This window comes from Brassica oleracea, chromosome C5 (genome assembly GCF_000695525.1).
Source record: "Brassica oleracea var. oleracea cultivar TO1000 chromosome C5, BOL, whole genome shotgun sequence".
Lineage (NCBI taxonomy): Eukaryota > Viridiplantae > Streptophyta > Magnoliopsida > Brassicales > Brassicaceae > Brassica > Brassica oleracea.
The window spans coordinates 44267567-44290362 of record NC_027752.1 but is presented as its reverse complement, the minus strand read 5'-3'; the positions used below and the strand labels follow the sequence as shown (position 1 = coordinate 44290362).

At 35.6% G+C, this 22796-nt stretch overlaps 5 protein-coding genes across 15 annotated transcripts; 2 read left to right on the top strand and 3 right to left on the bottom strand.

Annotated features, from left to right (window-relative positions):
* The first annotated feature begins 4604 nt into the window (after window positions 1-4604).
* Window positions 4605-6175, top strand: LOC106293531. 6 transcript variants are annotated; one of them, XM_013729208.1, is made up of 6 exons: window positions 4605-4625; window positions 4904-5087; window positions 5177-5293; window positions 5376-5440; window positions 5536-5640; window positions 5749-6175. In XM_013729208.1, the coding sequence occupies exons 2-6, from the start codon at window positions 5085-5087 to the stop codon at window positions 5768-5770; spliced, it is 312 nt and encodes a 103-aa protein (XP_013584662.1). In that variant the 5' UTR covers window positions 4605-4625; window positions 4904-5084; the 3' UTR covers window positions 5771-6175. The 6 variants fall into 6 exon arrangements, 5 of the variants coding, with proteins under 5 accessions (XP_013584662.1, XP_013584663.1, XP_013584660.1 ...); XM_013729209.1 differs by lacking the exon at window positions 4605-4625 and adding an exon at window positions 4700-4808 and having other exon boundaries at window positions 5181-5293; XM_013729206.1 differs by lacking the exon at window positions 4605-4625 and adding an exon at window positions 4700-4808.
* Window positions 6176-9653: 3478 nt separating this feature from the next.
* LOC106294633 (serine/threonine-protein phosphatase 4 regulatory subunit 3-like) lies at window positions 9654-16254 on the bottom strand. Of its 6 annotated transcripts, none has more exons than XM_013730236.1 (24): window positions 15966-16254; window positions 15590-15670; window positions 15394-15493; window positions 15211-15295; window positions 15070-15119; window positions 14912-14991; window positions 14746-14805; window positions 14315-14414; window positions 14143-14220; window positions 13784-13851; window positions 13457-13525; window positions 13297-13374; window positions 13115-13210; window positions 12807-12877; window positions 12617-12694; window positions 12400-12493; window positions 12184-12285; window positions 11658-11854; window positions 11449-11563; window positions 10969-11100; window positions 10785-10892; window positions 10594-10703; window positions 10385-10510; window positions 9654-10292 (listed from the first exon to the last, which is right to left on the bottom strand). In XM_013730236.1, the coding sequence occupies exons 1-24, from the start codon at window positions 16011-16013 to the stop codon at window positions 9839-9841; spliced, it is 2580 nt and encodes an 859-aa protein (XP_013585690.1). In that variant the 5' UTR covers window positions 16014-16254; the 3' UTR covers window positions 9654-9838. The 6 variants fall into 6 exon arrangements, 2 of the variants coding, with proteins under 2 accessions (XP_013585690.1, XP_013585691.1); XM_013730237.1 differs by having other exon boundaries at window positions 11658-11851; XR_001260891.1 differs by lacking the exons at window positions 9654-10292; window positions 10385-10510; window positions 10594-10703; ... (1 more) ...; window positions 10969-11100; window positions 11449-11563 and having other exon boundaries at window positions 11780-11854; window positions 12400-12488.
* A 949-nt stretch (window positions 16255-17203) lies between these two features.
* LOC106294637 (60S ribosomal protein L29-1-like) lies at window positions 17204-17828 on the bottom strand. The gene is made up of 3 exons (XM_013730242.1): window positions 17721-17828; window positions 17528-17631; window positions 17204-17435 (listed from the first exon to the last, which is right to left on the bottom strand). Exons 2-3 carry the CDS (start codon window positions 17627-17629, stop codon window positions 17352-17354), a joined length of 186 nt encoding a protein of 61 aa, XP_013585696.1. The 5' UTR covers window positions 17630-17631; window positions 17721-17828; the 3' UTR covers window positions 17204-17351.
* Window positions 17829-18003: 175 nt separating this feature from the next.
* On the top strand, window positions 18004-19370 carry LOC106294635 (thioredoxin-like protein CITRX, chloroplastic). The gene is made up of 4 exons (XM_013730240.1): window positions 18004-18294; window positions 18391-18513; window positions 18914-18994; window positions 19097-19370. The coding sequence occupies exons 1-4, from the start codon at window positions 18064-18066 to the stop codon at window positions 19211-19213; spliced, it is 552 nt and encodes a 183-aa protein (XP_013585694.1). The 5' UTR covers window positions 18004-18063; the 3' UTR covers window positions 19214-19370.
* Window positions 19371-20267: 897 nt separating this feature from the next.
* LOC106294636 (proline-rich antigen homolog) lies at window positions 20268-21124 on the bottom strand. The gene has a single exon (XM_013730241.1). The coding sequence runs from the start codon at window positions 20980-20982 to the stop codon at window positions 20500-20502; it is 483 nt and encodes a 160-aa protein (XP_013585695.1). The 5' UTR covers window positions 20983-21124; the 3' UTR covers window positions 20268-20499.
* Window positions 21125-22796: the final 1672 nt, after the last annotated feature.

Below are 22796 nucleotides of genomic sequence, written 5' to 3'. Positions count from 1 at the left end.
ATGGAAGGATTCTTGTTTGGTTTCCAAATTTGGATAATGGAAGCTGTTCCTGCTTTAGGAGAGATTTGTGGCACAAAAGTCAGTAAAAATTTTACAGGTCCACTGTGTGGTAATTGGAGAGGATGTGCAAAATGTTCTTATGAAGATATCATTGGCGTTGAGAACTTATTCCCAGAAAATGTATGCATATATTTTTCTAATTAAAATATTTATTGTCTTGTTCACTTTACTAATGATTTGATTGTTTGTAGGGGATTTTGCATTCATTCATGGAATCCAACATAGATGGAGTGGTCCTTTTGGCAACTGATTTTGTACAGAAGGATGAGAAGAAAGATGAAAGAGTAGATCGCATTTTGGATATGATCAATAGAAAACATGATTGGAACAATCATGTTTGGGGAGTAAAAGAAGCTACGGACTCTGAATTTGAGGAATCTGGCGAAGAGAAAGGAGAGGATCAAACAGCTGATACTGAGAGAGGTGAAAATAGTCATGTTGCAGGGAATGTTGATGGCACATTAGTCAAGCTCTCGACGATGATGCAGACTGTGTGGGGTGCACTCGCAAAGATTAGATGTCCACCTACTCCTTCCTGCTGCCGCGCTCCACAGACTACAGAGGCAGCTGGTATGACTAGAGACGACGCAGAAAATGAACCATCTGATGAAGCAACCGATGCAGAGCGAGGTTCACGCCTCCATAGGAGCAGACGAGCACCAGGACAGAGTAGGAGCTGCAGTCCTGACGACCACCAATGATCAGTATCAGTTATATTTTTCCATTGTATTCCACCGGTTTTTTTAAATTTTCTGCGCATTTCGAATTCGAATCTGGGTTGTTTGCATGTTTTCTATATCCAGCTTAGATTATAACTTTTATTAATTATATAACCTATAGTAAGTTACCATTCTATTAAGTATAGTCATGAAGGAGAAGATAAATGGAGGTTTTTATCCTATTCTCTCTATTTTGCTGAGTTAAATTCGGTTCAAATAAGATTTATCAGAGTACGGGATCGATCGTTCCAGACGGTCGATCGATCGATCCAAATTATAGATCGATCGATCCAAATAGTCGATCGATCGATCCAAATAGTCGATCGATCGGTCGGTACGAGATCGAGCTTTGCCGATCGAGAGAATTGTACCAGGTCGATCAAAAGATTGTCCGTGTTTTTGTCTGTTTTGCATATTGATCAGGATCGACAGACGGATCGGCCGTTCAATATACAGATCGATCGATCCACTTCATTTTTCTTTTTTTTTAAAAAAAAAAATCGATTTTGTTTTTAAAAATATAAAGTGAATATTCCCAAATATTTTGTTTCCATATTTTTAGGAATTGATTTCTTATCCGTAGAATACAGCTAATCTGTAGAAATCATTTTCTACAGTTTTCTTAGAATTATAGTAATGTTTAGAATTTGATTTCTACATGTTTTAGATTTATAGTAAATCTGTAGAAGTCGGTTTCTACATGCTTTAGAATTAGATTAATGTGTAGATTTTGATTTCTAAGAATTTTAGAATGGTAGGTTAAGCGCGGAATGTGTATTCTAAATATTTTTAGAATACTCCTATTTACGTAGATCACGTATTCTAAACATTGTAGATTCAATGAAAAAAGTAGATTTCGTTTTCTACTTCGTAGAATGTAATTTCTACTTTTTTTAGAACATAATCTGAAATTTATAATTTTAATTTTTTTATAACTGGAAAAAAATATCATTAAGTTCATATAGGTATTTTAACAAATGTTACTATTTTTCCAAATTTTTTTAGTTTGAAAAACTATTTATTAAAATTATTTTCATAAATATTAAAAGGTGTTATAGAAAAATATAACACAAAATATAGATTAGTCTAAAGGGACATAGTTACCATTTTTTTATCTAAAAAAACAGTTTTCCCTTTAACTTTTAAGTGTTGGAGTGTTTTCGAGGAGAAAGTAAAGCTTTTACAGAATTTTGAAAAATTTCATCTGAAAAAAGTTTTCAAGTTTTCAAACACAAAGGAGGATAGATCGATACCTTTAGAAGCTTTACGGGGATTGAGAAAAAAAAATTAAAAAAAATACTATCATACAGAATTTTTCAATATAAATATGTGTAAAGACTTACAGCAAAGGCATCGTCGTCGAAAAAGAAAAGAAGCCTCCTGACAACCCAAATTCATGAAGTGGAGGGTTAGGAGGAATATGTATGAGAACACGTAGACCCATGAAATGAGAGGATTTATGATAACACCAATCACAAAGGATCTTCATGTGCCTCCCTAAGATCTGCACAACTACGCCATTCCCAATAAATCTCCCGACATTGACATCTCCCACCTCCAACCTTACAAGAGCGATAATGGTTATCAAAGCCACGATATAAGAAATGTATAACAGGCAAGTTGACAAATAAGCAAACTTCCGAGACACCCCAAAATCACTCTGGAACCCAGCAGCAGCTACTTGGCCCCAAGGGTGTAAAGAAAGGAAGTTGCTGTTCAAGAGAATCACCACAATCCAAGGAACGATCAACTTCATGTAACGTCCTAGTCTAGATAAGACTCCAGTCAGAAACACCTTACATGGAAGCCTCTCCGGAGCATTATCGGAGTAAACTGGAACAAAATAGTAGCAACGCCGAGATACCTGCGGTGGAAACGGAAGTAGTTAGAACCCGAAGTGTTTGAAATGTTAAGCTAGATGAGCTTTTAAATGGCCGATGCGGGATACTTTGTGTCTAATATGAAAAAAGGTAAAATAAAAAAACACTGGAATAACCTCGCATTTCTTGTTTCCTCGAAGATTCAGCCAGGTACGAAGACAATCTTGGTGGACGTACTTGATGGACCCTCGACACAAGCAGGGATACCTTAATGGGTTTCCTGGCTCCTCCGGTGATCGACAGATTCGGCACAGGTCTTCTTCTTCTTCTTCGTCAACCGGAAAAATCTCGTTGTGGCCACCGGTTTCTGTTATCTCCTGCGAAACGTCCATGATGGGAAATGATAATCTCCTTTTTTTTTTCTCTCGTTTTAGTCTCTTGTGCACTTGAGCGGCAAATGCATAATGGTTGCAAACCTTAAACAAAGTTAATATATATTTTTTTTTTTAAAAGGAAGATAATCTTTGGTATAAAGCAACTTCACAAAATGGTGAAGTCAAAAATAGACATATCAATTAAATATATTTTTCCTAATTTAGATTTATATCTCTACATATTAGATCTTTGAAATGAATATGAAAAGCTATTTGTAATTAACTTATTTTCAAAGATTTCTTTTTATAATAAAAAGATAAATTTGGTACTAAATATAACGATTAGCTATATATATATATATATATATATGGATATCACACAATCATAATACTAAAATTTTTATATATATTTTTTTTTATATATAATTAAAATTGCCAAGCAGGCTTACAGCTCAAGTGATCGATCATACACGATCACGAAACCAACTGATCACACACGATCAGGATAAAGAACAAAAGGCCAACAGAACAGTTAATGAAACACTTGAAACCAAGTAGTCAAAAAGGAGATGGTGGTTGGAAGATTTCTCTGTAATCTGGAGAGTGAGTCCAATTTACTTCTGATGGTTAAGCTAATGTCAGCTATTAGTGACTGAGCAGATCTCGAAATAGCAGAGTGTAGGCGCATGTTAAGCTCTTTCCAAACAGCGTAACAAGAGGCTTGAAAGGCCAGCTTCAAGATGAGGTTGACATTTCTGTTTCTAGTAGGGTCTTTGATCCATCTTAGACAATCCTCAAATGAAGGAGGAGGAGTGAGATGGGCTTTGGAGGAGAAGAAAGACCATACCTCTTTGGAGTAAACACAATCGAAGAATAGATGTTGACGGGTCTCCTCAAACTGAGAGCAAAGGAGGCAAGAAGAAGGGGCATCAATCAAGACCCCATTCTCGAAGCCTGTCACGAGTAGGTAGCCTGTTGAGAATGATCAGCCAGGTCCTGAAGGCGTGCTTTGGGATGGCACGCTGATGCCCAAGTGAGTGAAGTTCTGAAAGATGTAGTTGGAGCATCATCACCTATTTTCCATAGATAAAGATCGTCCGCTTCAGAGTTTAGAATGGGTTCCACCGGAGGTAGACAATTGTGAAGTAGGCTCAGCACCGGGTTCCTGCTTCTTGATGTATGGATCCACCAGTTTCCATTTGTTATCCCCTCTGCAACCGTTGCGTTAAAGTCCATACCCGAGACCCGCGGACCAGTTGGTCCAGTAAGTTCAAAAAGGGGGCCAAGTCCAGTCCAGTTGTCATGCCATAATCTGCCCGTGATTCATGAGTCTAGTTGGCAGCACACAAACCGACGAGCTAAAGGGCGCAGTTTACAGAGCTGTTTCCAGATCCAACTGCCTGAGTTAGGAGAGTCTATAGTCCAGAAATTTACACATATATATATATCTATATATAAAGTAAGCTTTGTATCCCTCGTAGAGTGTCCAGCTATGATGCCATGTCACAAATTCGAGTTCCATAATCGCAACACGTGTCCCAGGAAGACGAAACTCACCATTTCATTTAAATGCATATGCTATTGATACGGGCTTTAGCTTTGGAAGTGGACTCTGTAGAAAGCCGTATGGGCTCATAAAACAAAAATAATAGGTATGACGTTCTCAACATTGTCTTCTCCGCTTGATCTAGGATTCTTTGTACCCTAAAACTAAGATTAGGTAAAACTCCAATGGAGGTTGTACGAGATTGTACGTCTCAAATATTTGTTTGGAATCACTGTATTGGTCTCCTTCATGACGTATCGTTCCCGATTCATGGCCTCTGTTACGTTATGTAATTAAGTGTTCATCGCTATTAACATCGTTTTTTACTCATTGGACCCACTCCACTCATGATTCATCATTCAATACTTCTCTTCTCCTTTCCAGGCGGTTAAACTTCACCTAAAAAGTATGTCTTCTTCCTATAAACGTTATCCTCACCAATCCACAAAATTGCGACTCCGAGTCTCCGTCGTCTTCAGTTGACCAGAAGAAGCTTCAAGCTAAGCCTTTGAAATCAGCCGTTGATGATTGGGTTGGGAGGTTGTTGGCTCTGGTTTATTCAGACATGGTACAAACACTGTCTTAAATAGTGATTTAAAAGAGAAAGGTGTGGACTTTGTTGTTAAAACGAGTTTTGATTTTGGTATATTGATGTACCCAGATAAATGCTGGGTGGGTCTCGATTTGATGGGAGTAACTTACCAAGAGTGCAGCTCAGATCGTTTCTTTAGTTTATACTTTGTTTGGTTCAACAGCTTACTATCGCATATTAAGGTATGTGTGTATGGCTTTTACTCTGTGGTGAGATTGAGTATTTGTTTCAGTTATTCTGACTTTTCTATTTGTTTCAAAGCAGAATCCAGAAAGTTCTAGAATTGTTCGAGTGGTTTCATGTACTTCAATCACTGATCTCCTTACAAGGTCTGTAAGAAAATATATGTACATCAGATTGTTTATACCCTTTATTATTTTTGTTTGTTTGTGTAAATCTAAGCTGCTTTTTAAATTGGAATTAGACTGTCTAGATTCACGAATACGAAGAAAGATGCAGTTTCTCACGCTTCGAAAGTAATCTTTCCATCATTAAACTATTGGAGGAAGAATCTTCAAAGGCACTATGGGTAAGTGTCATAATTTAACAAGGCCTTGAAGTTTCTCATTTTAGCAAACGTTAGTTCTGATCATGTCATTGCTATAATCCCCATTTTGATTGGTATTGGACTGTGCAGGAAAGCATTGTCCATCTGCTGAGTACAATCCATCAAATTTCCAGCCTGAGTCATGTGAACATGATTTTCAAATTTATTTGAATAATAGCCATCACAGCAGATATCGAGATAGGAGGAGTTGCCGGAGACATTTTTAGGATCTCAAAGTAGATACTGCCATCAACACTATCAGTAAGTGCTCTGAAACTGTAAACCAGTAAGTTCCTTTCCAAGTTGAATTCTGTTAAGGCTTCTTAATTAGATGGTTTTTGTTGCAAATAACAAAGACACATGTGTGTTTGATCTTGATATGTGATTGCATGCATCTGTTTTAAATTTCCAATCGGTGTATGGCAATAGATTTCATGCGGTACATCTGAATGGTCATTGAACTTTGTTATTATATGATGATTAAATGTCCTTTTGTTAATGAAAATCAAGTTCTTAATATAGTATTAGAAATTATATTATTATTATTATTTCTGCTTTTTGTTTCATACATGGATTTTTTAGATTCTGATAATATAATCTTTATGAATTCGTCTCTTTACATGTCTTAGACTGTGGTAGAAGAAAGAAAGAACAATTATACTGAAACAAGACGAACTAAGTGACCTTCCTATCAAAACCATTTTTAGCATGAATGAATTCCCACTATAGTAAACAGTTAATGTTATATACATATTTCATGGAAAGTAGGAGGTTGGTTAACCGAGATAAGAGTAGAGGGTTTATGAAAAAAAAAACAAATGACAAAAGGTGCGACTATAAGCTATTAGCTAGGTAATACTTAATTAACATACTTGAGCACACTTGAGTAAGCATAAAATCAAACGTATGATAAAGCTTTTTTCTTCTAGGTTGAGGGCAATACACGTAAAATATAAAAACAAGAAGCATTTGTAATCGATGGATGATGTACAATGATCATGCAAGCCTATTTCGAAAAACCTATAGTTACATATCATGTATTAGCATGTGAAATCCAAAGAAAACTATAATATAGATTTTTAACCACAATACAATATTTGTTATACTTTGTTAATAAATAATTTGATCACCAATCCATTCTGAGAAAATAACAGTATTATGTAAATACGATTATGAACATTATTCAAACAAATTGTATATAGATAGCAAATACATCAACGGAGATGGATGATGAAGAGGAAGAAAAAAGCAAAAGATAAATGTTCTAATATCTTTAAACATTATAAATTTAACGGTTTTAAATCCAAAATAAAATTTAAATGGATTGTGCATAAAATTTATTTTAATTAAAATTAAATAAGTACGATAAAAATATTCAGATTAAACTAAGCTTATATCATTTTATATGTTTTTCATCACGTGATATATAATTTACATTAATAAAAAATAACTTATTTTGAGTAGTAAAAGATTCAAATCTAATAGACCAAAAATATTTAATTTCTTAAAAACATCTTTTTTAAATAAAAAATTGTCTAATGATTTATATTTTAATAATAAATGTTAATATATACATAATATTAAAATAAATTAAAATGATAGAATTAAAAATAAATATTATGGAAATACCCCGGTCGTAGCAAGACGATCTCTGATCTGATTTTTAAAAATATTGACTAAACCACTTTCATCACAGGAACAACAGCTAATCTGAAATTCAACCCTTCTGAGCTTATACTAAGCCATTGTTTTTGGAAATACAAATAATAATAGTTTGAAACTCTTGACTCCGTTTTTATTTTAAATTTCCGTCGACATATGACTCTAACTTATTTACAGTTCTACATTTCCCATTCTGATGAAAAACATCCTATTAAAACTGACCCTATTAGTTAAATAAATGGCTTCAAATACAGAATCCCTAATATGTATTTACTACCTTATTTACACAGCAAATAAAATAATTATATTTCAAATAAGTCTACACAACTGGTGCATAACATAACCTCATAAAATATAATCCATACAACAAAAACTAATAAACATACTTATAACTAAAAAAATAATAGAAATATTAAAAAATAGATTGCATATTATTTTATAAATATTTATTGTTAAGAAGAAATAGTCATTCATATATTTCGATGGGAAACAATATATATATAATTTTTAAAAGGGTGTTTGTTTTACTAATTAACAATTCGTATTAAAAATACAATGCAGCTATTTAGATCAGATTTTGAATAATTATTTAGTTTAATATAATAATATTTTATTGTTAACTATTTTCCGTACGCTTTTGTATTATGTTATAAATATCTAAACATCAATCACAAAATTTCGGTGAGAATTTAACAGCTTATTAATTTATAGTCATTTTTTTAAGTTCAACACATAATATACTGAGTACAAAAAAAACATAAAAATCACTAAGATTTGATCATTATATATTATTTATTTCAGCCAAATGCTTTATTGGGTTTAAAATATAATTTTATATATATTATTTATTTTAGCTTATATTTTACTCTTAATTGGGTACTTATGCTGTGGTTATGGAAGTTGTTATTATATAATAACTTATGAGTTGCATCTAATATCCAGAAATATTGTGTAATTATTGATTCAGATGTATATATTAGCACACTCACACCTAAAAAGAAGATGAACTCTGCACTGTATGCATTGACAATATTGTAAGCAAAGAGAATTCAACGAATTGCCGTGCAACCATATCTTTCACCACCAGTGCATCGTTGACTGGTTTATATCAAATTTAAGTTGCCCAACATGTCAAGATACGGTACTTTAATATTAGTATTTTCGGTTTAACAACTAATAATTAATCGACCTAATAATAAATTTTACTCATAAATACTTACTTAATCTATAATTGCAATTTTGTCTATTTCCTCGCTATTAATACTCTTTAGATTCATCCAACTTCAGAAAATTTCTAAAAATGATGTGATGGCACTATGAAAAAAATACTTATCAATACGTCATGGTATATTTAATTATCAAATACAATAACATATACATAATTTAACTAATATGTATATTTTAAAATATAACAATTTATATTGAATATTTACTCTAACTATTTACATAATTTTTAAAATAACATCTCGCCCGTAGGGCGGGCCGATCCTAGTATATACATATAATAGTTTTAAAATGAATATGAAGTGTTATTTTACATAACTTAGATATGTGTTAAAAAGAATATGAAAGCAATGCGTCCAATATAACCCCAATCAATGGATAAAAGTAAAAAAAGAAACAGACCTTTGGGTGGTGTCCACAGATGCACCGTGCCATCATCACCTGCAGTGAGTAGAAGGTGTCGACTGGACCTTGAAGGACCCACAATACCTGGTCTCGAACCGATTAGAAAACTAATAAGTTTTGAAGACCGAGGTTCTGAGCTATGGATGGAATTAAACATGTACAAACTGAACAACCTGCCCCTTTGGATCTTTGAGCTCGCTGGCTCTTGCTCCAGATGCAAGGATGTGTACTATCATATCCCCCCCAACAACACTAACAGAAGCCAAATGCTTAGAAGCGATTAGAATCAAGTTATACGCGCCACTCATCCTCCCTTTTCAGAAAAGGAAACTTTCCTTTTATTTTCCCACCAAAAAGGAAATAACATTTTAAAAAAATCATCTGAAAATCCAAAAAGAGGAAGCTCTTGACAAGTCAATGTTTTATTCATGTATTTATCTGATCTGGTAGAGATCATTCAGTGGGATAGTCGTGCATTGATTAATATTTAATCTCCTCGTTTAGCTTTTAAGGACATGATTAACCACGATCTCTCAGTCGAAATTTTTAACTTATAATCTATGATTTGACATTTTTTTGTTTTTTTTTTACAATTTTCGGATAAAAGACGACTTTAATATCTCTTAAAATAAGAGACGATTCTTATTTTTTTTAGTTAAAATCTAAAAAAAATTAAAAACCGAAAAAAACTCCAGTTAAAAAACTAAGATTAATCATGGTCTTATAACTCAATTTATAAGCCTAATTATCTAAATATTATTCCATTTCAAATATAGGCCCACAGAATAAAAGCCATAAAATACCAAAAGGAATGTTAGCTTGTTGAGCTTACATTTTGCAGGCCTATTACATTTCCATTTCAAATAAAAATATACTAAAATTCAAAAATTTATAGTGTGGCTGCACGGCCATTTACAGCCATCTCAGGTGATGATTTTTGAGCTACTACCACGGATTCTTCCGCATTCAGCTTTCCATTGTCTGATGATGTTCCGTGTTCACAACAGGCAACTCCATCCTCCTTATGGCTTTCATCATCTGAACTGCTTCTAGTATTCTCTTCACTACTACTAGATTCCTCAGGTTCCTTGGCTGCAGATTCAGACGTGCCTTGACTTTTCTTGCCCGTTCGCACTGCATGGCTCAGCGTCGAGCACAGCACAGTAAACACATTTTCTCTTTTACCCAGCCGTGGTTTTTTGGATGGCTCTTGTTCTCTTTCCACCAAAGGGGGTTTGCGTTTCACGCTAAGGAGCTCGTCTTCGTCCTCCTCTGGCTTCCTCAGAGGAGGAGGCTTATAGTCTTCATCGTCCTCATAGTCAACTAAGCCTCCAGACCTCGTGCTATATATAGTTGATAGAAGTAGCAAGCAAACCCCATTAGACAAAGGTACTGCTTATGCATTTCATGAATTTACATTGTGGAACTAATATACCTGGAAGAAGAAGAAGGGCTTGCATCCACTCCATTTGAAAGATGAGGCTCTGCTTGATCTTTCTCTGTAATAGAAGCAGGTTTTTCCTTTTGTGTATTCGAAGCAGATGCAGAATCTTCTTCATCGCTGTCAGTACAAAATTGTGTCAGAAAACGTTTAATCAGAAAAAAATAAAGAAATCATTGTTGTTTTAACACCAAGAGATAAACCTCTCTTCGTTGAAATAATCTTCCTCCTCTTTATCCAAAGCACGCTCCTCAACTCTTCTTCTCGGATCAACCGCATCAGCTGTGCTTTTCGGTCCGGCAGTTTCTAAGCACTGAAGACAATTTGTTTTAACAATTATACATATAAATTTCTCTAAAAGTAAAAAAAAAAAAACAAGTACCAGAAGCAATACCTGTTCATACTTGAGCTTGAAAGCCTGGATGGAGGCCAAGTACTGAAACGGGGCCAACTGATCCCAGAACGTATCAACTATGTATTTGAGTAACAGAGTCGCATTTCCCTACACATGAATAAAAAATTGATAGCTAAATACGATTACTTCGGTAACTAGATACACAAAAGGGGGAAAGAAGAACCTTGCGTATGTGCTCAAGCAGATCCAAGACGGCAGAGTTCAGTAGATTGTACCGGTTCCCATTGGCAATGAAGACATCCATAATCGGTTTCAGAACGTTGTTCTTAACAACGTAACTCTGGACATAATCATCCTGAAATAGAAATATATTTCAGCAATTACGGTATCTAATGAGCTTTTTTGTAGTCACGATGGAAAATCAAAGGTAGCATCAGACGAAGAAACAAAAAGTCAGCTGTCACAAGCAATTTAATTCGTTACAGAAAGACTATGATACCCACTGCTTGCAAGAATTCGGGAAAGTGAGATAAGATAATTCAACTATTTAGCAAAAAAAAACGTGATTACCTACACTAAATGGCTCAATTATTTAGTAAAAGGGATTATTCCGGAACTATATCAGATGACCAATGTATATCGTCTCAGGTCCAAACAAATCTACTTTTTTTTTTATCAAAAAAAAACAAACAAATCTACTTACATGCACATATATGAGAGTACGGACAAATCGAATAGCGGCCACCACTAGGTATTTTTCTTTTCTCCGTGTGAGATGCAAGACCTTTTCAGTCACGTTGTTTTGGAGAAAACTGCATCTGTACACAAGAAGAAATTGCCCAACAAATAGTATCCAATGTATTCCAGCATAGAACAAAACAGAAGAAGTGAATAAGCATCAAATATGAATACCTCGTTCTAGATAAATCTTGCATGACGCAAAAGCACAGCAGTTCACATATGTTCAGTAGGACTTCAGGCTTTGTGATAATCCTTCCGGCTGCGCCTTCAGATGTGTTGGCTGACTTGTCAGGACATGAGGAAGTAATAACATCCACTAACTCAGGTAGATGCTTCTCGTAGAAAATATCCATGATATTCGCTCTCTGCTAAGATGGAATAAATTAAATAAATAACAGAAATCAGGATGTCTGTCTACCAGATTAGACGAGAAACATGGCTAAGGTTAAACAAAAAAATTCAGGGCTTTAATAATTCCAGCAGATAGCTTGAAGAACATTGAATACAACGTAAATGGTGAAAACAAAATTTTAAGTGTCTTTTACTGATTCACAGGCAAGATATTGAAGGACTCGGAACTTTTTTCTTAGCAAGCTTGACTATAAACTGATTCAAAAGAAGTACGCAAAAAAGGGGGAGAATAGCGCCACTATTTAATTATCAGAAATTGAGGTGTTGAAAGGAAACAAGGATGCACCTGAACTCCACCAGACAATGCATTTGCATCCAGTAATGTTCGGATAATTTCTAGAAATTGACAATGCATCTTATCACCAAAGTCTTCCGTCATGCCCTTCAACTGTTACACAAACAAGAGAGACAATTATAACTCGAGTCTAAGCAAAACAGAAAAGAAAGCCAAAAAAAAGACCTTACAACTGAATGAACAATCAAAAGGCATACAGAAAATTACCAGGAGGCCGAGCAGGGGGGTTCCTTCTGTACGAACAACATAAGAACGTAAAAGGTTGGGGTCTTGAGCCAAGAAAAGCATCAGGATATCTGCCCTGCCTCCACAACAATAGTTATCTTGAGTATACAGTTTGAAAATTACCTGAAATTTCTTACAGGCACTAGAAAGTGGAAACAGAGTAACCACAATGAGCTATCACGTTTAATTAACTGTATACCCAGTTAAAACGAGTTTTTTGTCTGGAATCTGCAAGACTTCCTCTATGACATGAAAAATCCCTTCATTAATAAGGTCCCTGAAATATCATTGACAAGACAAACACAGAAACTGAGAAACAGAGCACTAAAGACGATTCTCAAAGAAGCACTTAGCAAAGGAAGGGCATTTAGTTTATGCTGAGGACATACCTAAAAAGCCGTAGCTGCTGCACCACTTGGAGGCTCTTGCTTAAACTACAAAATTCGTGCAGGAAATATACCTATTTTATAGAGAATGAAAGCACATCAGTCTGACTAATCCAACTGAAAAACAATATTATTCTAACGTCAATCTATTGTATCCATCTATGGTCTCACGTAGATCATCTCACCACTGGGGCTAGAGAAGAGGATCCCAATTAAATGTTAACTGAAATAAGTTTTGTAAACATTCACGAATACAAAACAACTGAGGCTTAAAATGAAATACACAAACGCCTCTTGAAAGCAGGAAATACCAAAATTTTCTTGGATTCCATAGATGTAGACGGTGACTTCAACCTTGTAAATAATTCTTGAATAAAAGTGCTATCATCCTTCAGCAATGAAACAACCTGGAGAAGATGCACTTCAGTTAACAAAAATATGGATGCATTCTTTCAATGTCATATATGTGATTATATTTCCACGGACAACTTACAATGGCATTGTTCGCATGGATTACTGAATTCAAGTTTGCAACAATAGCATCATCTAGTACTCTAGCCAAAACAACATCCTGTAAAACGTGACGGTAAGTGAGAAGCCTAATAGCATAGAAGGCATAAGAGTTCGAAAAATAACAAACTATGGGATCCAACCTTCAAGTAACCGATTCTGTAGGTTTGGTGTATCTTTGACAGGACTAAGGGATCTTTAATTGGTATTGCCTGTAAAAATAAAGAGCTATGCTAAAGAATCCAAACAAAATTCAAACATCCATGATTAATTGCTCTAAAAGTCAAGGAAAGTAAATCCCAAAGTATCCATAGTGAGTTCTTACAAAAAAAGAAACATCCTCTAATATTTCAAGTAGGCATATTATGTTCTTGTAAACGGAAAGCGTACCTACTATTCCTTCTGAATCCAGCCTACGTTAACTAGTCCTGAACTACATGCAATCAATAAAACGGGGAACACTGCGTTACCTCCTTAAAAACGACATGTTCCTTCAGAAAATTCCGGTGATGCTGCGAGTGAGGAACACCAGGATCATCTATCAGGAGAATCAACATGCAGCGTCAAATATTGCTAAATATGAGGCAACGGACAAGAAACAAAGAAAGCAACAGATTGGCTATAATATCTATAGTCGCATACGGAAACCCTCGTGAACAATTCTATTTCATAATCCACCTAATAATCAAGAAACATAAGCTATTGATGTCCATATATAACTAAGACCTGAAACCGCAAGAAGATTCATCAACAGTGTAAGTTCCTACAAGGCCAGTGCTAAATATATACACCTCCAAAGCACTAAGGGATTATTTAGGTTCAAACTTACACTCAAGGCATCCGATAATTTCCATGATCAGCTCATCTCCAAATATTTTCTCAAGGATCTGAGAACTGTTGAGCAGAACTGCATACAAAAGATATAAGAAATGCTGGACATCAAGGGAAATTTTCTGAAATGTGGATGGAAAACTGATAATGATATGTATGAGTATACTAACTGATTCCCTTGACGATATTGAATATCATGTGAAGACCATCAACATTTTCCAATTCCTCACATATTTTAAACACACCCATCAGATTCCGGAAGAAATCATGCTGCACCAAGTGAAAATTTAGTGTTATAAGGTTCCAGAATGTACACCTCAAGACATGATATACTATTGCCACTATTACAAATTTACGAGTTGAAACTCAAATCACAAACTTTGAGTAGTCTAAAGATGAAAATAAAACAACATAGGGCTCAAACTGTATCAAAGGACATGTTATTGCTAGGGCTTGTCAGAAAACAAAACACCATTAACAGAATTAGAGGAAAGTTTAAGCGTGGAATAAGATTTCCCAGAGAGAGTGCAAGCTCAAATATCACACTAAATTGAACTGGCATAATGGCAAGTGGCAAGGACAAGATTACTTGATAACTTACATCCTTCAATATAATTTCAGTAAGACGCATCTGATCTGTCATGCCGCTCTCTGTAACAATCTGCAGGAAAGATGGAAAGAGAAAACAAAATATTTGGAAAACGGAAAACCGATAAATCACCACATATGAGAAATGAATAAAGCATAGGGTACTAGAATCTTAAAACCTTCAGTATTAGAGGAAGTGTAGTAAGCTCTACAGCAGGAAGCTCCTTCAACTCACTATTCAGGCTGTGAAATGTTTCGCCTGCTCAATCACAGATGATTACATAATCAGCCGTCGATATAAAATACTTATATAAATACTCCAGACGGAAATTCTTACTGTTCAGAGAGCCGAAATGCAAATTTCGTTGCATACTGCAGATTTGATCCCTGAATATTACAAAAACAGTAATTCCAGTCAAGAGTATTGGGAGATGTAGGACGAATAGACATGGATAATGGGAGAAATTTCTTCACTAACCATACATAAGAGCACCCGGCAGTCTCTTGAAAGCTCAAAGCCAATTCTGTTGAGCGCTCAGGGTCTCTCCACGAAATTATTGTGTCTGTACATTGACAAAACACCACCTTATCCACACCAAAAACAAACAGAAACCAAATAGACAGCATAGCTAATAAAGAAACGACGGACAAAAAGGCCTACCTTCTTGCTTCCTGTAAATATCCTCAGTGTTGATAGGATGCACAAGTAACGTTTCGTTATCTTCCTCATCGACTACACATAGACTGAGTTCTTCAGAACGCTGCATCATCCATCATTTCAATTTAGATACAAAGTTCTAAAAGTTTATTTGCAGAATAAAGACAGTAGGAGAGAAATTATTAGAATCACAACAGACCTCCACATAGTCGATGCTTACATGCCCAGTTCCTCTATCATCCCATTTACCATCTTCATTCAAATGATACACCTTCACTCTCTGAAAAAAAAAAAAAAACAATTGATACACACAATAAAAAACATATACTTTCTCTCAATTCAACAAGTTTCAAGAGTTTTCTCACTATCAAAATAAATCTCAGAAACAATACTTTTTGGTGCTCTAAAACTCAGGTATCAATTGAATTGCACAGTGATTCGCTAGGCAACCATGAATTTATCAAATTAATAACACACACAAGTAAGGAAACAAAATTAACTTATGTTCTACTAATCGAAGAAACCCACACAGCTCGAATCAAGTGACCAAAGCGAGAGCTGAGAGAGATAGACACCTGCAACAAATTGGAATTAGACTGCGACTTCTCCGGTGCGGCGCCCATCACTGGTTTCTCCACCTCCAACACCAAATCGAGCCGAGAAAGCGAAGTTAGGGTTTTGGAAGCAAGGAGATGAGTTAGGCGAAGGCTAAAGAGAAGGGAGATTCAGCTCTCGGAAGGGAACGAAATCGAACAGGGAACCCTAACCACCATACTCTCTCTCTCTCTCTCTCTAGCTTTTTTATTTTATTTTTCTTCTGCGAAAGCTTTCTCCGACCTTCGAAAACGCGACAGAGGAGAGAAGAAAGGAAAAAAAGGAAAGAAAAATAATAATTATTAGGAGGCAGTGGGAAAATATTATAATTCTGATACGCTATGGACGATATTCCATTTATACCCTTAGATACCATCGATATCCACTGAAAAGCTATATCATACACTCACACGCGCTCTCTTCCCGCGAGTCTGTATAAAACGCGTTTAATCCAATTAAAAGACGCCAGGTGGGATTTTGGCGGTTCACGTCTGTGAGATTAGTGATCGTCTGAACTAAATACCCACCTGGCTTTAAGTTGTTGGTAAATGGATCAAGAGCGAAATAAAAAAGGAGACGCAAGGAAGGGGTAAGCTACACTATTACGAATTATTTAAAGCCCATTGGGCATGGGCTTCGTTTTTATAAAGTTTAATTTCGAGGGAGAGACAACTTCACTTTCAACTTCGATACAGTGTGTAATCTTCATGTTAACTGTTGATACTAATCAGAACGAAAGAACCCTAACCTCTTTACTAATTTATACCCGCCATGGTTTTAGTTTTCATTTTTAGTACAGAGCTTATTAAATTATTGTAAAAGTATTTTCACTACATCAGCAAATTGAAAATTGAGACCATTAGCTAGATACTACAATATCCAAGTGTATTTTGCGTTAAATTATGCAAATGAAAGTTTTTAACTTTTGCATGTAGTTGATGTTAATACTGTAACAACACACAAAGGATCTATTCACGAGACAGACAACACATGACTGAGATCAATTGATGGCAAATCAACTACGGCTTCATACTAGCTGAAGCTAGCCAAATGTCACAAAACTAAAATAGAAAATGGTAAGACCCTAAGAGATATACGAACAAGAACAGAGAGGCGATGGTGATTCACTTAGACATACCCTAAATATAGGTAGCTTTCAGATTAAAATTCTACAAAAATTAGACCGGAACAGTTGAACGAGATAAATCAAATCAAGAAATGCAACCTCATTAAAATCTCTGATATTAAATTAAAGGCCTGGATTGAAAGAGTACACAAACCATTTGCGGAAACATAAATCAAACGAAAAGATAAAAAGTAAAACTGGTTCTTTTGTCTACTAAACGAGTTTCAGAGAATACAAAAGCTTAGTCTTCAGTGGTGGCATTCTCGCCGCTCTTGACGTTGTGCTTCCTAGCGTACCTCTGGTTCCTCAAGAACTTTGGGTCCATCTGTAACATTTCATCAAAGCAAAAATCAAACTCCTAAACTCAAAAATCAAAGTCTCCTTAGTTAGTTTTAAACTTTTTCAATAAAGACTTACTCCTCTGGTGGGAGTGTGACGGTGCCTCCTGGGCTTCTTGATTCCGTTCTTGTGGGCCTTAGCCGACTGGTTATGCGCGGTGTGATTCTTCGACTTGGCCATTTCTATTAACACCACATAATATACGACGACATTCAATCAAACAACGAACGAAAACAAGCTAAATAAACAAGACAAAGATAAGAGGCAAAACCTGTGTAAGGAAGATAGATAGAGGGGAGATCTGATCGGCTAGGCTTTGCTTTCCACGATACTAATACGGCCACTGCAACAAAAGCCCTAATCCATTGCTGAATTTTATAGTAATGTTTTAAATGACTAAAGTGCCCCCTAATAGATCGTATGGACCTAAAACAAATACTCGGCCCATTTGGATTCATTTAAAGCCCATATAATGAACACTCAAGTTCTGACATTACGAGTCATTTTGTCTGCGAAAAAAAGTACAGTATTGTCGGAATTAAAAACACTTTTTTTTTTTGTTCTTGCCTTATCATCTAAAACCCATCGAGAGTTAATAAGAAAAACCATTCAAAATGGCTCTTGTTCAATCCAGAACACTTCCTCGCCTCACCGTCCCGTTCTCGCCGGTTCTGTCCACACTCCACGCTCCGTCGTCTCTCTTTCTCCGGAGGAAAACTCGACCGGGAGCCTCGCCGTTCTCCTCCTCCACCGCCGGGAACTTGCCATTCTCGCCGCTGACGCATCCTCGGAAGCTTCTCTGCCCTCCACCTCGTGGAAAGTTTGTTAGAGAAGATTATCTTGTGGTACTGACTCTTGTCTCCATATTGTTCAATTTGAATCTTATAGTTGAGGGGCCTCACTGCTCGTGGCATCCTTTTGTTTTCTTAATGATTTGGCAGAGGAAATTGTCAGCTCAAGAACTTCAAGAACTGGTGAAAGGAGAGAGGAAGGTGCCGTTGATTGTTGATTTTTATGCTACTTGGTGTGGACCTTGTATCTTGATGGCCCAGGAACTCGAAATGGTACCGGTTGTTCGTTATGTTTGCTTGAATCTTGGAATGTGATATAAGGTTCTCTTGCCAAGTAGTATATTACAGGATAATTGTGACTATCTTAGTGAATTGTATTTGTAGCCTTGACAGCTCAAGCTTTATAGGGGCACTATGAAAATGCTTAGTCTATGGTCTTGGTTTGGGCATTGCTTAAGATATTAAAAAACTCTTCTCGTGAATCAAGTCTCTCTTCTATTATTTTATTTCATTCATTATGGTGAAGCTGACATGTTTTCGTTTACAAAATAAATTGTTTGAAACTGTGTGATTGAAGAAACTCAGAATATTCTTTTTAATTGTGTCTGTGTATTGCTATTACTCTGCAAATCTCGTTATACTTGTGTTGGGTAATGTTGCTCTTGTAAAACAGCTTGCAGTAGAGTATGAGAGCAATGCAATGATTGTGAAAGTTGATACAGATGATGAGTACGAGTTTGCTCGCGACATGCAGGTAAACTCTTACTCTCACCTTCTATTTTTTTTCTCATCAGTCTGCTCTCAGCATATCAATGTAATTCGTTAAAATAACAAAATCTTGATGATATGAATGCAGGTTCGGGGATTACCTACATTGTTCTTCATCAGTCCTGACCCAAGCAAAGATGCAATCAGGACAGAAGGGCTGATTCCAATACAGATGATGCGTGACATCATTGACAACGACATGTGAAGTCAGTCTTGTACTGAGGAAACACTTTCTTGCTTTAGGATTGAATAGAATCGCGGGATGTAGGATTGAAGAATGTCATCTTGGTTTCATGAATGAAGAATGAAAATGTAAAACGAGATGAATGTAACCTAAGTAAAAATCTTATTTGTATGCACTATGCAGTGTGCCAGTGTTGGTTTTGGTGCTGCCTTGTTGTTACCTTTGAACTTTTTAAAAAATTTTATCAACAAGTTTTGTCAGAGCCCAGAGGGTAAGGAAAGGCATTAAAGGGAATCAAAAGCTATAAAAGGCCTTTTAATCTTAGGGTCTAGCGGGTGACATTACAGGAACATTAAGAATGAGTAGCGAAAAAAATATAGAAGAATGAAACGGAATGATTTCTTATCAATTTTAGCGAAGAACAAATTTGTTTTATATTCCTCTCAAATAAAAGGACTGAAAAGGAAAAACAATTTCTTGTAAATGATAAAAAAAAAAAAAAAAATTGTAAAGAATGCATTATTTCCTTTCATTCATTGGTCACCAGTTACACTTTTAATGAGCCTTCTTAGTTCAGAAGATGCAATCAACCGGTTTGGTATATTGATTTAAACCACGGTTACTTTCTCATCAATTCATTCCCGATATATGAAAATTGGTACAGTCTTGATGATTAAAACCATAATTTAGTCCAAGATAGTCATCTGAAATTCACCATGACAATGAAACAAAGAACAAACATGCCAACTAGTCAATTTGTGTACCAGAATAAACCGAGTTCGTGTTGAACCGGGCTTCGTGGGGCCATAGCAAACCCATTACTCGCACGTGCTAACCAGCTATTTTCGCATTTTCTTTTGGAGACGCATAACTAAAGACTAAAGTTATATCTAAAAAAAGTAAGAGATGAAAAAGAAGAAGATACGATCACATGGGTCAGTGAATAACTTATGGCTATCATCAGAGGGATGTGATTGGCTCAATTTGTGTTGGTTATGTTAGTAGTTTTGATGTTTAATTAATGCTTTCTTATGAATTGCTTCATGATTAATCTTACCGACAAAATAGGGCAAAGTGAAACTAGTTGACTTGTATGCTTCTTCCTTATTTACAAAGTAACTCAAACTACCACACAACAACAACAAAAACTCTTATTCCTTAGTAAAGAAAAAGTTTTATAAATACTTTTTAGGCTTATATAGATTCTTAACAACGAGTAATTATGATGTTAATCACAAATTGTCAACAGAAAGTAAGAAAATAGTAGCATAGTTAAAAAGGTAAAAGTAGTAGTAAAACATGATCATTCACCCAAAACAAAGCAAGACGGAGAACAAAACAAAGAGAAATGAACTCACTAAACGATCCGATCCAGAATCTCCCGGAGGAGGAATGTGATAGTAAAACGGAAAATAAGGAACGATGGGATTCGGGGGAGGCGGCGTCGGGTAGTTACCGTAAGACGCAGGCGGATAATAGTAACTTTGTCCACCGTCTCCGTACGGAGGAGGGTATTTACCACCACCGGAAGTTGAAGGAGGAGGATAATAATAAGAGCCGCCGCCGCCGGAGCTCGGAGGAGTAGGAGGAGGAGGAGAATAATAATAAGAGCCACCGCCGGACGGAGGAGTAGGTGGCGGAGAAGAAGACGGAACAGGGTTACATGGATTGTCGCAAGAGGTACACATTGTGCATGAAACAGTTTGGTCTTTTGACGTCGCACGGAGAGACAGTGACAGTAGCAGCAGTATAAGAAGAGCTGACACGTTAGAGAATCTTATTGCTTCCATTGTCAGAAGTTTTGCTGTCGACAAATGAGCGAAAGATTAGGAGTATTAAAGATCAAGTGATAAGGGGAAAAGAAGATGAAAGGTAGGGATATGGAGAGAGAGAGAGAGGAAGAAGCACATTCAGAGGCTCAGAGTAGAAGTGTACCTCTCTTTATTAAGGAAATTCATATTTTAATTATTATTTTTCTTATTTGAAAAAACTATTGCTTTATATATTCAAAAGTTATGTGTATTTCTTTCATATGACATGTTCTTATTACCTCTACAATTTGTAGGTATGTGACTATATTCGTATATCTAGAGTATTGGACTGAATATATTCTTTTTTATTAGACAGACTTTTTATACAGCTACTATCAAATGGATTGGATTTTGTAACTCGTAACTTATAATATAAGCACTGATTACCTTTTGACCACAAAAAAAAACATTAGCCAAGGCCACATAAATCGTTATGGTGTATAGTAAAATACATAATTACATACCTTTAGTAATTCTCTTGGTATATAATTATGTTGTCCTTTTATAATTTTGATTGATTGAATGCATTCAATCAACATCTCGTCGATTAGAATTATCAACTTAGACGGAGTAATACTATATCACCACGAGCACCTAGGATCTAGGATCGATACTATTGCGTGATCTGAAGTAAATGGTCAAACTCTACCACCTTGAACAACTATTTTCGGAACCTAAAATGTTTTGTTTCCCTGCATATTCATACCATGTTTTTTTTTTTGAAAAAAATTCATACCATGTTTTTGATCCAAAGGATTACAAAAACTACTGAGAAAAAATCTGGCATGGTATTTTTTTGACGAGTAGATTCAATAAAAAAACGGGAACTGAATCGGGAACAGATAGTTGATGCGTGAGATATAGGCATATAGCTGGATGAGTTTTGGAACGAAGTGAAATTTGGTCTTCAAATACAATTATATAAGGTAGTTGCGATAGCCAGCCAATAGGCCCGGCAGACGTCGGCACCTATCCCCTGATGTAAAAGGTTTTCAGTTTTTACATATAAAGTTACATTGATGCAAAAGGATCCGTGTCATCATCATGTAACAAAATAGCAATAGAATTTAATTGCATCTAAGAAAAAAGTCTTCCAAATTTGCACAAGTGACAGAGACAAAATTGAATTTTGCTTTTGAATGTTTACCATTAGGGCATCTTCATTTTCTCTCCATTTTTTCCTTTAAAATGGAGTAAAAGTGAATATGGAGTAAGGAATGCTTCATCTCAACTTCATTTTTCACTCTATAATAAAAGTGAACATGGAGTAAGGAATATTTCATTTCAACTCCATTTCTCACTCCATAATAAAATTTATTATGGATTAATATTTTTTGTTTGTTGGAAATAAAGTAGAATTTGAGCAATATTACTTCATTTTCACTTTTACTCCACTTTTAAAGAAAAAATAGAATTTTACGTTCGAGATGCTCTTACGGATCATCTTATGTAATGTGAATGTGGGTTGAAGTAATTTGAAACTTTGAAAACGAAAGGAAGAGAGAATATAACAAAACAACAAAGGCAAAGGGAGACAAAGAACTATATGTGTTGGCTGCCAAAATGTGTATCAGATTCTTCCTTGTTTGTGTTTATTAAGAAGATGACGAGTATTGCCACCACTTTATCCCCTTCCCTCACATGCAACTTCTTTTTGTATACTCACTACAAGAAAACATTAAGGATTCTGAGGGAAAAAATCGTCGGAATTTCGTCGGAATATCGTTATTCCGACGCAATTCCGACGAAATACGTCGTCGGAAATAATTCCTCGGAATTTCTTTTTTCCTCTG